Genomic DNA, 15,053 nt, shown 5'->3' with positions numbered 1-15,053 from the left:
TGATGGTTTTTGCAGAAATAGAAAAACTCACCTAAAATTCATATGGAATATCAAGGAACCCTAAATAGCCAAAAAAAAAAAATCTTCAAAAAAGAACAAAGCTGAAGGACTCTCATACTTCCTGATTCCAAAACTTACTACAAAGCTACAGTAATCAAAACAGTGTAGAGCTGGGTGCAGTGGCTCACACCTGTAATACCAGCAACTTGGGAGGCTGAGGCAGGAGGATCACTTAGGGCCAGGAGTTCAAGACCAGCCAGGGCTACATAGAAAGACCTTATCCCTAAAAAGATGAAAAAAAATGAGCCAGGTGTAGTGGCACATGCCTATAGTCCCAGCTATTTTGGAGGCTGAAGTGGAAGGAGCACTTGAGCCCAGGAGCTCAAGGCTATAGAATGAGACCCTGACTCTTAAAAAACAAAACAAAACAAAAACCCCCCAAAACAGTGTGGTATTGGCATAAAGACAGACATATAAACCAATGGAATAGAATAGAGAACTCAGAAATAAACCCTTGCACATATGGTTGAGTGACTGTAGGCAAGGATGCCAAGACCATTCAATGGGGAAGAAACAGTCTTTTCAAAAAATGGTGCTAAGAAAACTGGATAGCCACATGCAAAAGAACAAAGTTGGATCCTTACCTCACACCGTATACAAAAATGAAGTGGATCAAAGAGCTAAACATAAGATCTAACACTATAAAACTCTTAAAAGAAAACATGGGGCAAAAGCTTCACGACATTGGATTTGGCAGTGATTTCTTGGACATGATACCAAAGGCACAGGCAACAAAGAAAAAAACACACAAATTAAACTTCATGAAAATTTAAAAATTCTGTACATCAAAAGACACTATCAATAGAGTAAAAAAGCAACCCACAGAATGGGGGAAAATATTTGCAAATCATATGTCTGAAAAGAGATTAATATCCAGAGTATATAGAGAATTCCTAAAGCTCAACAAAAACAATCAAACAACCCAATTCCAAAATGAGCAAGGGATTTGAATAGATATTTCTCCAAAGAAGATATACAAATAGTCAATAAGCTCATGAGAAGAGCTCAGCATTACTAATCACTAGGGAAATGCAAATCAAAACAAGGTATCATCTCCCACCCATTAGGATGGCTAGTATCAAAGAACCAGAAAAGAACAAGTGTTGGTGAGGATGTGGAGAAATCAGAAGCCTTGTATACTGTTGGTGGAAATGTACTGTGGAAAACAGTATGGTCGTTCTTCAAAACATTATCATGTGATCCAGCAATTCCACTTATGGGTGTGTGCCCCAAAGAATTGAAAGGAGAATCTTGAGGAGATATTTGTACACTCATGTTCACAGTAGCATTGTTCACAATCGCTACATTGTGGAACCATCCCACGTGTCCATCTACAGAGGAATGAATAATCAAAATGTTGTATACACATTAATATAATAGAATATTATTCAGCCTTAAAAAGGAAGGAAATTCTGGTATATGCTAGATGAACCTTGAGGACATTATGTTAAGTGAAATATGCCAGTCACAAAAAGACAAATACTGTATGATTCCACTCATATGAGGTACTTAGTCAAAATCATAGAGACAGAAAGCAGACTGGTGGTTCCCAGGAGCTGAGAGGAGAGAGTATTGGAGAGTTAGCTTTTATGGGTAGAGTTTCAGTTTTACAAGATGAAAGGAGTTCTGGAGATGGATGGTGGTGATGGCTGTACAACATTAAGAATGTATTTAATACCACTCAACGGAAATCAAGTAGGTGGAAGGGGGGAGAAGGGGATGGGTAAATTCACACCTGAGAGGTACAAGGCACATTATCGGGGTGAAGGGCACACTTATAAATTTGACTCAAACTGTACAAAAGCAAATTATGTAACCAAACCTGTGTACCCCCAAGATATTCTAAAAAAAAAATGTATTTAATACCACTGAACTGTACACTTAAATATGGTTAAAATGCTAAATTTTATGCTATGTGTATTTTAACACACCAAAAAATTGGGAGAAAACTCAATCAATATAATTTACTATTTTGAAAAAACAACAAAAGAAAAACTATACGATCATTTCATTAGGTCAAAAAAATCATTTGACAAAAACATGATAAAAACTTTCAGGAAAATTAAAGAAAAAGAGGAGGCTAGGTGTGTGGTGGCTCATGCCCATAACCCCAGCACTTTGGGAGGCCAAGGGAGGAAGATTGCTTGAGGCCAGGAGTTCAATACTAGCCTAGGCAATATAGCAAAACCCCATCTCTACAAAAAATTTAAAAATTAGCTGGGCCTAATGGCACACACCTGCAGTCCTAGCCACTCAGGAGGCTGAGGCAGAGGATCACTTGAGCCCAGGAGTTTGAGGTTACAGCGAGCTATGATCCCACTGTACTCTAGCCTGGGCAACAGAGCAGGACTCCGTCTCTGGAGGAAAAAAACAAGCAAACAAGGGAACTTCCACAACCTGATGAAGGACATCTATGAAAAATCTGTAGCTAAGATCACAATTGAAAAATGAAAAAATGAATGCTTTCTCCCTAAGATTGGAAACAAGGCAAGGATGTCCACTCTCAACATTTCTAATCAACATAGTACTAGAAGTCCTAGAAACTGCAATAAAGCAAGAAAAATAAATAAAACACATACAATGTGAAAAGACAATATAAAACTATCTTTATCCATAGACAATATGATCATGCATGTAGAAAATCTTAAGGAATCTACCAAAAAAACACTACTAGAACTAATATAAAGTCAATGTACAAAATCAACTGTATTTCTATAGATTAACAAAAAATGGGAAAAACGTAAATAATAACATCAAAAACAACATATTTTGGGATAATTTTAGCAAAATATATGCAATACGTATTCACTGAAAGCAACAAAACAGTACTGAAAAATTTTTTAAGGATCTAAATAAATGGGGAGATATACTATTTTAATTGACTGGACTATAAAATATTGTTAAGATGCCAATTCTCAACAAATTGATCTAAAGACTCAATAAAATACCAATCAAAATCACAGCAGAGGGCCGGGCGCGGTGGCTCACGCCTGTAATCCCAGCACTCTGGGAGGCCGAGGCAGGAGGATTGCTCGAGGTCAGGAGTTCAAGACCAGCCTGAGCAAGAGCAAGACCCCGTCTCTACTAAAAATAGAAAAAAATGATCTGGACAGCTAAAAATATATGTAGAAAAAAATTAGCCGGGCATGGTGGCGCATGCCTGTAGCCCCAGCTACTCAGGAGGCTGAGGCAGAAAGATTGCTTGAGCCCAGGAGTTTGAGGTTGCTGTGAGCTAGGCTGACGCCACAGCACTCTAGCCTGGGCAACAGAGTGAGACTCTGTGTCCAAAAACAACAAACAAACAAAAAAAACAAACAAACAAAAAAATCACAGCAGCAATTTTTGTAGAAATCGACAAACTGATTTTAAAATATACATTAAAATGCAAAGGAGCTAAAATAGTCAAAACAATTTTTAAAATGAAAAGCAGTCTGGACTGATTCTTGGTATCAGGGTAAAAAATGACAAAAGAAAGCAGAGTTGGAAGACTTAAACTATATAATTTTAAGAGTTTTTATAAAACCATACTAATCATGGATATATAAAGTCTCAGTATAAGGACACACAAATAGAGCAATGGAGTAACACAGAGCCCAGAAATAGACCCCCTCATATAAGGCCTACTAGAGATTTTCATTAAGATGCCAACAAAACTTGGTGGAGAAAGAATGGTCTTCACAATAAGTGATGCTAGAACAATGGAATTTTCACATACAAAAATGTTAACTTTGATTCGCACTGCATACTTATGCTAAAATTAACTCAAAATGGACTATATATCTAAATGTAAAACCTAAAATTTATTCTGGAAGAAAATATAGAAGACATTTGTGACCATGGGTTAGGCAAAGATGTCTTAGATATGACACAAAAGCAAAATCCATAAAAGAAAAAATTGGTAAACTGAATTTCATCAAAATTTAAAACTTTTGCTCTTTGAAAGACACTTAAAAGAATGAAAAAACATGCCACAGAATGGAAAAAAATACAAACGATAAATCTGCTTGTATCTAGTGTATATAAAGAACTCTCAAAACTCAGTAAGAACACAAACACAGTAAAAATATATATAAATATAAAACATAGACAAAAGTTTAAACAGACACTTTTCCTAAAAAGATATACTGATGGCAAATAAACACATAGAAAGACAATCAACATATCATTCCTTAGGGAAATGCAAATTGAAATTATAGTAAGATACCTCTACAAATTTATTAGGATGGTTAAAATTGAAAAAACAGATAATACCAACTATTGGAGAGGATGCAGAGGACCTGGAACCATCAGCCTTCTACTTCTAGCCACTGACCCAAAAGAAATGGGAGTGTACATCTACACAAAAATGTGTACGAGACTGATAATTCATAGCAGCTTTATTGTCATGGGCCCAAAACGAGAAAGAATCAAAACACCCAACAGGTGAATAGATAGATAAACGGTGGTGCGTCTGTATAATAAAATACTAGTCATCAATCAATAAAAAGGAATGAACTATTGACATAAGATAAATGAATCTTAAAATAGTTACACAGAGTGGCAGACACCAGATAACAAGAGTAAATACTGTATGATTCAATTTATATAAAATTCTAGAAAATGTAAACTAATCTACAGTGTCCGAAAGTACGTGGTTGCCTGAAGGGGTGGGGCCGATCCAGAAAGAGCCAAAGGGAGGGATTACCCAGGAACACTGGGAGACTTCCGGGAGTGCTGGGTACATTCATTATCTTGTAGTGATGCTTTCATGGATGTACAAATATCTTAAAACTTTTAAAATTGTACACTTTAAATATGCACCGTTCATTATATGTCAGTTACACTCAAGCTTAAAACATTTCTAACCAACATACAGCTTCTCGTGCTGCCTCAGCACTTTTCTTCTGCATCTGACAAGGGGATGAAAGACTGCACTAAATTGCACACACCGTTTAGGAGGATCACAATATACAGCAAGGTCCTTGATCTGAGCTCCTCTGTGATTTAAATTGGTACTTTGGGAAAAAATTTAATGTGATTCTGATAAAAGACATTGAAAACTGTTTCAGAAAGAAATGGTATAATGAGGACATTGTGAAAATCACACTGATGTCTCTGAGCCTGCACCTGGTCAGCCACGACGCCTGCTGTGACAAGTCCAAAGGCTGCAGGACGCGAGTGAGAGGGACTGTTCTGTGACAGGTACAGTGCATGTGTTCACACTGACTGCCACACCTGATCTAAACGAAGAAGCTTCCCAGTGACTGATTAACACTGATGGCCGGCTTAGGTTTGCTGAAGTGCCGGAAGACAGAATCTGTGCTCTGCTGTTTCAAAATGAGAAAGAGGCGTGCTCACCATCTGCTGTTTCCAGGACGCTCCCGCCGCACCCCCGAGGAACGCCTCTCACAGAAGCCACCTGTGGACGCTCATAATGCGAATGCTCCACGAGGCCCGTGGTGACATCGGGAGGGGCAGAGTGAAGATCTGCTTTTGGAAAACACCCAAAATGAAAGGGGCCGTAAGTCACACAAGTATTAAGCTGCATGCAAACCTCATTAGTCTAAAGCTTCACTAGCTGAGCCCTAAGTGTGGAGTGTGGTATTCTGATTGATCCTGTTTTCCTGGCTGACCAAAGGCATACTGGGACCCTGTGCACTCCCAGATGTGTTCTGTGGAAATCTGCGTGCATGGGTGACTCGATTTTCCACTGGATCTTGACTGAACACCACCAGCTAGAGCAGAGACAGGCGCAGAGTAAACCACAGCAGCCTGAGGAGAGTTTAGTTTAGAAATTCCCCCTCAAGGAAGCAGAAACAAATCTGAAATCAGTTGTCATTGGAACATTTTTTGTTACATTATAAACAAACAGGCAGACTCCCAACCCCCAGAAAAGCAGGTTGGAGGCCACATCTTTGCAGGCCTCAAAGAATAAAACTGCAAAATTTAAACTGCCCCCACTGCCAGTTAAAAATATCTGCAAAACTATGAGACAGCAATTAAATTCTTAAAATAGACTATGTTAGTGTAACATTCAAAGAGAGACTACATCAGATATAGAACATGTTTGAAAATCACTCTGTCCATTGTCTGAATGTACACTTTTGTGTTTAATTTTCATGGTACAGCACAGGAACTCTTCAGAATGCTGTCTGACTATAAGTTGCTATGAGAATTATTGTTACAATTCGGTCTAACCACTAGGAAAGGCACCACACGTCTGTGTGACTGTCAGAAATTGTGCTCCACCACGACACTGAGTGCATGGACACTTGTCCATCTGTAGGAATCCACACTAATCCATGTTGGTGGAGGCTGGTGAACTGTTTAACGGATGTGCCTGCCAGTCTCACTGTGGCACTCTGACACCTTAAATGTTCAAATTCTTACCATCTATCATCTCATCAACCTATGTACAATACAAAGTAAGAACTTTTTAGATATGTAGAAAAGTGAAGTTAGTTATACGGAAGCAAAACACAAACTCACTATTTACATAGCAGAAAACATGTTCTGGAAAAATCTAAAGCTTTAATGACACAGTTTTCACAACTCTTGAAAAAGCTTGATGCTGATCAGATCAGCATTTTAAAGGATGTCCATCTGGAGGCTCTTTAATTTAAAAAGAAGTTTCCTCACTCTTCCAAATCTAGCAAAAAGAATAAATGATTTTAAAAGCACACATGCAAAAACAGGAATGCATGGTAACTTACACACCACAAAATAGTTTCAAAAATAGCTGCATAAAAGTAAACTACATCAAAATAAAAATGAACTACTGTAAGTACTGCTTTTACATATAGGTATTTTTAATTATGTCAAAATGTTTAATATATTTGATTTCCTTAATCCAAAACCAAAAATAATATATTTTTTAAAATTATCTTTACCTGTTATATTCTATGTTAAATTTTTTACTTAAAATATTCTTCCTTTTCCCACAGTTCTTTTCTTAGTTCAAACTGAAGAATTATCTAGTTTAAAAACTAAAACAAAGGATGATTTCTGGAATAAGGAGAGGGAAGTTGAGTATTTTGAAATTTAGAAATTCAAATCAAATATGTCCAGCAAACATTTAGTACATGAAAACTACAATCTGTAGTAAGGTATTAAATAGAACGTGAGTTAAGATTTTTAAAAAATTTACCAGAATTAAAATGTCTATGCTAGGACAAGCAAATGAGAAATGAAGAGATCACTACAGATCCATTTGCAGAAGTTAGGCAATAATGTGAGTAATAAACCTATATTTTAATATTTACAGCCAGGTCCTTTTCAGAGAATAAAAACATCTAATTCAAACTCACATTAGAGTTAAGTGCTTTGTTGAAAGACACCCCACAACCACTGGAAAGCTGAGGGCTACATGGTTAAACATTTTGAACGGTGGCTAACTTTTTATGCCAAACATGCTTTTATTTCCAACACACCAGGAGACGGTGTTCAGACAGCTTCCAATGGCTGACAACCTGAGACTATGGCTGCTCCGCCTGCCCTCCCGCTCCACCTCATGGGGAGGAGCTTCAGGAAGCAGAGGTAAGGGAACAGAACATGAAAACACCACTGTTTTCTTCACACTGGAGTCAACTGCGTATTCTATCAAGTTAAATCACCATGATGAGCAGAGAAGGAAAATCAAGCTGTGGGTTGTAAATCTCCTTGAGGAAAAGAAGGCGGCGGCCCCTGGCCATAGGCAAGACACCCAAGAAAGCTACAGAAACAATTAGACAGGTGGTCTTCCAAAGGGGCTTTCCCACGGAAAATGCTGCCTTCTCCCGCTACCCTGTCAGTCTTGGCAGTTCCTCCGTGAGCCGGAAGCAGGGTGTGCAGGCAGAGTGAGCATCATGAGTTTTCAATTAGGACTTATGTCGCAGGAGGAAGACACATGTTGAACAGAAACACGCAGACTTCATGTATTGACTCAAATGAATACAAAGTGAAGAGCAGCAGTGACGTGTTCCACAGAGGATGCTGAGACAGAAGCCACGGGCCACTGAACATGCCCCGCTGGCCCCCAACCCAGCCAAACGGTGACCAAGATTTACACAGAAGTAGCACAGCACACGAGCCCAGCGTGGCCTGTGGAGACCCCACCACAAACACCAGCCTGTCGCGGGTGCACTGCAGGTGCTCACTGTTTCACTTTTGGCAGAAAAGCAACTAAAAGCAAAGAAAATAAACAGGAATCAAGAAAACTGGTATCAGCCCTGGCTTCACCACTAAGCCAGCTGTGTGATCTCAAGCACGATACAATCACCCAACTTTTTGTCCTCCTTACTCATCTAGGAAAAAAGGAGGCGTTTAAGATGAGTCTTCAGTAACAATGACTGTATGTTAAGGTATGAGTGCAAGAATGTATGTGGGGCTTCATGTGCCAGCTCCATATCGATGGAGAACTACACTACTATTCTTGTTAATATATAGGATTTCAAATAATGAAAGGTTTGCATTTTTTCTTTTCTAAGATGAATGTAATTCATAGGATTGCATGATTTAGAAAAGATCCATGACTCTCTATGAGTAGTTCTCACTGACATCTTCCCAGGCTGAAGGGTTGTCTATCCTGGTGTCTGGAGGAAGAAGGGCCAGGCCACAGCGGCAGCTCCCGCCCTCTGCCTCAGAACCCCACCCAGGTGCAGAAGCCACTGAGGGCCCTGCGGCTGTGGACAAAGGCCCAGAGGAAAGGCAGAGACAATCAAAGGCAGCCAGGTAAAGAGTGACGGTCACGACCACCAGCAGGTATGTGTACTGACCACGTGCCCTGCACCTGCCACCTGTGCAGCCACAAGAGCAGGAAGGGGCTATGCAACATGTGGAACCACCACACACGCTTCTGGGGGGCCCCGGGGGAGGCCCACATGCCACAAGGACCTAGGACTGCTAAACTACTTTGTTACCAAAAGGACGTTTTCCAGATGAAAAAGAGGTGGGTCTTGATGGGGAAAAGTTTAGCAACACAGCTATACTGTCCAAAAGGCCAAAAATTTAATCCAGACGACGCATTAACCAAATATTACCCCCGTTCCTTTCAAGTGCAATTTTAAAGCTGAAAATAGGTCAATGTCTCAGGCAGGTGAGCCATGTGAGCTATCTGGGCTGCGTGACCTCAGCCGCTCAGAGAGAGCCCAGGCCTGCAGCTAACTGTGCAGGGAGGCCCCACCCCTCAGGCACTCTCCACCTGCTCCATGCAGGGAACGGTGCTGCTGCCAGGGCGCAGCGCTCGTCTGTCCTGGGCACTCTTGGCTCTGCCGTGCTGGCGCGGGGGCCACGGCAGCTCGTTACTGACCTATGTGGGCGTGGGCTGTGAGGCCTGCGAGCGCAGTGGCAGCAGCGGCCCCCGGCGTGGTGGCGGCACTGGGAGCAGCAGCGGGTCTCCCTCCCGGGTGAGATGAGGTGGAGGATGCGGAGGATGAAGTGGACGAGCCCTGAACGACCCGGTCGAGCCAGGGCTCGACGCTGGGATGGCTCTGGAGCGGAGTGGAGGTGAGTCGCCCGGGTCGCCGTAAAGAGCCCTCATCTTCTGAGGCAGACGACGTGTCTGTGGTTAAAATAACGATGACAGGCATGATGTAGGGATGAGTCCAGAGGAGGACGGAGTTCCCACGTGCACCAGAGCCTCCCAGGCCTGTGCGTAGCCTCTGTGCCCCTGGCACAGCTCTGCCCCAATGTGGCCAAGCAGGCACCTCAAAGGTCACCCTCAATCTAGAGGGCGTGTCGGGAGCCCTGCTGCGGGGAAAATGGCTCCACGAGCCCCAGCGCCCAGGGAGAACTCAGCCATGGGGCACCCCATGCCAGGCGTGAAGACAGCCTCTGGTCTCCTAAACAGCTTCAGCGCGTACCTCAGTGGTCCCCGACTGGCAAGTGTTGTGTGGACGTCCAGCGCTGCTACTGCACATCCACCCCGAGCCCCAGTATTCCCCAGGGTGAGCCAGCGCACGAGCCCCACACCGCAGGAGGCAGTGTAGGCGCAGTGTCCTGGCCACTGCACGTGCCCCAGTGGCACCGTGGTGGCCATGGGGGGGACCATGGCCCTGTCCACATGTGTCCTCTCAGGGGAATGAAGTGAATTATCTCTAGAAAGAATTCCTTCCCTGAGACAACTACTTAATTAACTTTGAATTAAGGTTCCATCAAGTCAGCACGACTGTGTATTTTATTATGGGTCTTATAATTAATTATTAAAAAATTATTTTACAAGTGATTAGTGTATATAGCTGTATTTAGTAGAAATAATAATTTGACAGCTACTTCTAAGATTTTTTTTTTTAATAATAAACGTCTTTTTTTTAAAGGAAGAAAGTGTTACCGAAACACTGAATTCACTGAATCATCTTGTGAATATGGTGCATTTGTTTTTACTGTGTAGTAATTCCAAATGCATCAAACCAAACATGAATGTCACTATTTTGTTATTTAATAACACAGTAAGCAGCAATTGAAGTTCATGGATGTGAAGTCATTAGATATTACCAACATCTTGGTACAATTTAACAGGAAGCTTAAAATATACCACATAGAAGTTTTCATTTCTAATGGTAACAACAACAACATAAACCAAAAACTCTCCAAATAGTCTTATGTCCCACTGAAGTCCTGGTAACAACATATTAAATAATAGGTAATAAGATGAGAATAATTTAAAATTCTTAATTTAGGAAACTTTATCATTGCACTAAGTGCTTATTTTAGGTTCTTCTCTTTACTAAAAGACATAAAGAGCACCTAGTAAAAAAATATTAAAATCCACACAAAAAGTCCTGTAGCAAGCAAGTATCCATTTGGGTAAGAATAATACTGTGTAGACCACAGGTTTTTAGGTAAGAAATATGCACATCTACAAATACTTTTCATCTCCAAATTTTCCAATTCTATACTACAGGCCAGAAGGATATTCTAACTCAATGAGCAACACATATTTTAACATCAGTCTTGTGAAACACCCATGAAAGCCATTCCTGACATTGTTTCTCAATACCTGGAGGGGTATAGGTTTCCACAGATGAATGTACAAGAACAGAGCGTCTTTTCGAAGGCATAGGCATCTTCCTCTCTTTGTATTTGGCCAAAGCTGCTTGCACGGCTTCAGTGTGGATATCTACAAAGAAAGAAAAGCAGTAAAAATACTTTTTACAAGATTGATTATGCAATAACAAATTAAGTTTCATGTTTCTGTTTGTTTTTATTGGGTATAAGAGGAATAGAAGCTTTGCCTATCTGTCCATCAACGCATGTTGGTTCTAGATTTCTTTAAATATTCTTTTGTTTGTAGATTTGATTTTGGAACCATGTAAATAAGTCCGTAGTCATAAATCAAAACTAAATAAAAAAACAAATCCCCAAATTTGAAAATAAAGTGAAACAAATGAGCCTCAATGTATATCTACCTGTTAGCTTAAACTATTCCAGCTGACCGTTAAAACACTGCACTTAGACTGTCCAACCTGTCTCTCCAGAAATATCTACTAAGGACAAAAGAACTGCATAAAAACTGTTCAACTCTGTGGTCGCATTGTTGATGGCAGTGAGGCCACTGCCACACGAAGGTGTTCTGTGAGTCACATGGGACACAGCAAATGAAGAGCACGTGGTTGTCTGATTCCACCGACCCTGGAGCCCTGCACGCTCCTGAGGGAGAGAGGAGACGCGAATGCAGGTGAAGGAGGTAGGGACCCTGCAGCCCAACAGCAATCACAGCCCTAGTGCCCTGTGGTCATAAAACACCATCCTCACCTTAAAAACCCTGAGAAATGGCAGATTCCAACGCAGGGAAGGAGATGCCCAGGATGAGACTAGAGCATCTTATCCTAACAGGCAACAAGGACATGGTCAAATAAACAACAGGAGCCAATTCAAAGAGCTTCCCAATGGCCAAAGATGGGAAAATTTGAATATCAATAAGGATAAATGCTATAATGGATTGAAACATCAGATATGATACTAAAAAAAGATAAAAGAAAAGAAGGAAAGGAAAAGAGGAAACAAAACTAATTGGTTGCCATAGACAGATGCCAGTGACCCAGACCATTATTTTTAAAACTATTAAATAAATGGAAAGAATTAAATATTTATCTCAACTTTCCTATACCAAGTAGTAAATGAAGGGAAGTTTCTCTTTACAGAAGTCTTCCAGCCTTTGAATAAAGAAGAAATGGCAGAATTTGGGTTTCCCCATTTGTAGCCCTGAGGAAACAGCAGATCTAGGGACCGAGAGCATCAAACGGTGAGGGGCAGAGTCAGACAGGACAGGGACACGGAGCACCCACCATGGAGTCTCTGGAGTGGCTGGAAATCACAGTGGACTCACGTCAAGCCTGGCCAGCTAAGGGGCACAGCAGGCTACACCATGGAGGAGCCACTGCACAAACAGGGCCCAGCAAACACACATCATCCAGCCACGACGTGTACATCCTACTCAGATCCTGGGTCCAAATAAACTTGATTGTAAAAAGCCATTTGAACATTGGCTGGATATTCGATATTAAGGAATGATTGTTAATTTTTTGGAATAATAGCATTATCTTTTAGAAATAATTTCTTTTTAGATACAGAGACCAAGAATGTTATGACATCTAAATGAAACAGCACGTCTGAGATTGGCTTGGAACCCCGTGGGAAGGGAGGAAGTAGGCGGGGCCCGGAGGAAGCCAGGACTGAGTGTGGCTGAGAGCTGGTGCAGTGGCACAGTGGGTCTGGGGTGCTATCATGCTATGATGGCCATTTTTGCATGTGTTTAAAATTTTCCCTAACAAATGTTTTAAAACATTTAAAAACCTTACATTTAAATGGCTTGTAGGCTGCTAATCAAGAAAGATGAAAAATTCACATCTAATTGAAATAAAATTTATGGAAAAGGCAATTCCAAAAGCTTCTAGAGAAAAAGAGCAAATCACCTTGAAGGATTAAGCAATAGGCTGACAATAATAGTAACCAGGTACAAGAAGGCAACATTGTACGGAACGAAAAAGTATTGAACGTAGAATTTTAGATCCAGCCAAATTATTTAAACATGAGGGTTTAATAAACATATTTTCAGACATACAATGCTTCAAAAGCATCGACACGTAAGGACTCAACTGAAAACGCTCATGGAAGAAAGTGTGCAACAGAAGGGGAGCACCAGAGACAAACCCGGGAGGCCTCAACAGATACGGACATAGCTATGACTCCCACAGTGCTGTCTTAGAAAAAAAGAAAAACATAAATGTACACAAAACAACCCAGAACTAAACATTTGGACAATATCAGCACGATGGGATATAAACCAACAGATCTAAGAAACTCAACAAACCCCAAGCATAAGCAAAAGAAAACTACACCAGCACATCATAACCAGACCACTCAAAACCACCGTTTCTTAGTCTGCTCGGCTGTCATAATAAAATACCACAGACCAGACTGGGTGCCTTCAACAACAGCAATTTATCTTCTCACAGTTCTGGAGGCTGGAAGTCCAAGATCATGGAGCCAGCATGGCTGGTTTCTGGTGAGGTCTCTCCTCCTGGCTTGTATACGTTGCCTTCTCCCTGTGTCCTCAGATGGTGACGGGGTGCGGGAGAAGCCAAGCTCTCTGATGTCTCTACTTACAAGGGCACTAATCCCAGAGTGAGGGCTCTACCCTCACGAACTCATCTCAAGCTAATCACCTCCCAGAGGCCCCAGCTCCAAATACCATCCCATGGGGGTTTAGGGGCTTCAATGTATGAATTTTGGGAAGGACACAATTCAGTCCACTGCACAGTGATAAAGAGAAAAATCTTAAAAGTGCCAGAGAAAATAAGACACATTAAATACAAAGAAACATGGATAAGGAACAAACTGGAAGACTAACACTACTGATTTTAACACTTATGATTAAGCTACAATCATTAAGAGAAGCACAGTTTTGCCTTAAAGATAGATGAATAGATTAATAGAACAGAGAGTCCAGAAATATATGCACATGTATATGTGCAACTGCTTTTAGGAAAAAAGTGCATAGGGAATTCACTGGAGAAGGCAGTCTTCTTAAGGAATGGTGCAGGAACCATTGGATGGATATTTACATGCAAAAAAAAAAAAAAACTACTTTGGTTCACACCCTGCACTTATACTAAAAATAACTAAATATCAGATCATAGACCTAAGAGTAAAACCTAAAACTATAAACTTCTACAATGGGCCAGGCACAGTGGCTCATGCCTGTAATCCCAGTACTTTGGGAGGCCAAGGCAGGAGGATCACTTGAGGCCAGGAGTTCAAGACTGGCCTGGACAATAATAAGACCTTGTCTCTACAAAAAAGTTAAAAATTAGTCAAGCATAGTGGCATGCAGCTGTAGTTCCAGCTACTCAAGAGGCTGAGGCAGGAGGATCACCTGAGCCCAGGAGTTACAGGCTGCTGTAAGCTATGATGATGCCACTACACTCCCTGCCTGGTCAATAGAGCGAGACCCTGTCTCCAAAAAAAAAAAAAAAAAAAAAACCTACATAAGAAAAAAAGCACAATCCATTTTTAAAAATTGATAACTTAGACTTAATCAAAATTAAAAACTTCTGCTCTTCAAAAGACATTTTAAGGAAATATAAAGACAAACCACACCCTGGGAGAAAATACTGGCACATCACATTTATGACATGGACTTGTATTAGACAATAAAGAACATACCTAGTACAAGGCTCACAAGGGCAGAAACAAGTTTACCAGCACCAGTTACATGAGTGTGGACAGGGTTGGGGGGACATTGTGGGGAGAGGGGAAGGCAGGCGGCCTTTCCTATGGCCCCCGTTCACGGAAAGTGTATGTCCAAGTGCATGTTATCTGCACACATGCTGAAGAAAACAGTGCTCAGTGGAATTCTGAGGGCAGCTGTCTCAGGATTCGGAGATTTTGTGTGATTTTTACCTTTGTCCTTAAACTTGGTATAATATTTTATATACATTTAATATTAAGCATATATTATTTTTATATGTAGAAAAGAACTTTTCCATGTGAAAAAGTTTTTTTAAATGTGTATCAAATTGGTAAGAAATTATCTG

The 15,053-nt window shown here is 40.8% G+C and overlaps 1 protein-coding gene across 4 annotated transcripts in view; it reads right to left on the bottom strand.

The window, feature by feature from the left end:
• Positions 1-15,053, bottom strand: part of DIP2A (disco interacting protein 2 homolog A) — an 81,044-nt gene that overhangs the window by 58,700 nt on the left and 7,291 nt on the right. For 2 of the 4 annotated variants that reach the window (XM_045540877.1, XM_045540876.1), the window contains exons 3-5: positions 11,015-11,134; positions 9,326-9,577; positions 5,398-5,526 (exon numbers count right to left, since the gene is read on the bottom strand). In XM_045540877.1, coding sequence (XP_045396833.1) covers positions 5,398-5,526; positions 9,326-9,577; positions 11,015-11,081 — 448 coding nt within the window. In that variant the 5' untranslated portion in view covers positions 11,082-11,134. Of the gene's footprint in view, positions 1-5,397; positions 5,623-9,325; positions 9,578-11,014; positions 11,135-15,053 lie in introns of those variants that run through there. The other 2 variants (XM_045540878.1, XM_045540880.1) reach the window with 2 other exon arrangements.

This window comes from Lemur catta, chromosome 1 (assembly GCF_020740605.2).
Source record: "Lemur catta isolate mLemCat1 chromosome 1, mLemCat1.pri, whole genome shotgun sequence".
NCBI lineage: Eukaryota > Metazoa > Chordata > Mammalia > Primates > Lemuridae > Lemur > Lemur catta.
This window is presented reverse-complemented; position numbering and strand designations above follow the sequence as displayed.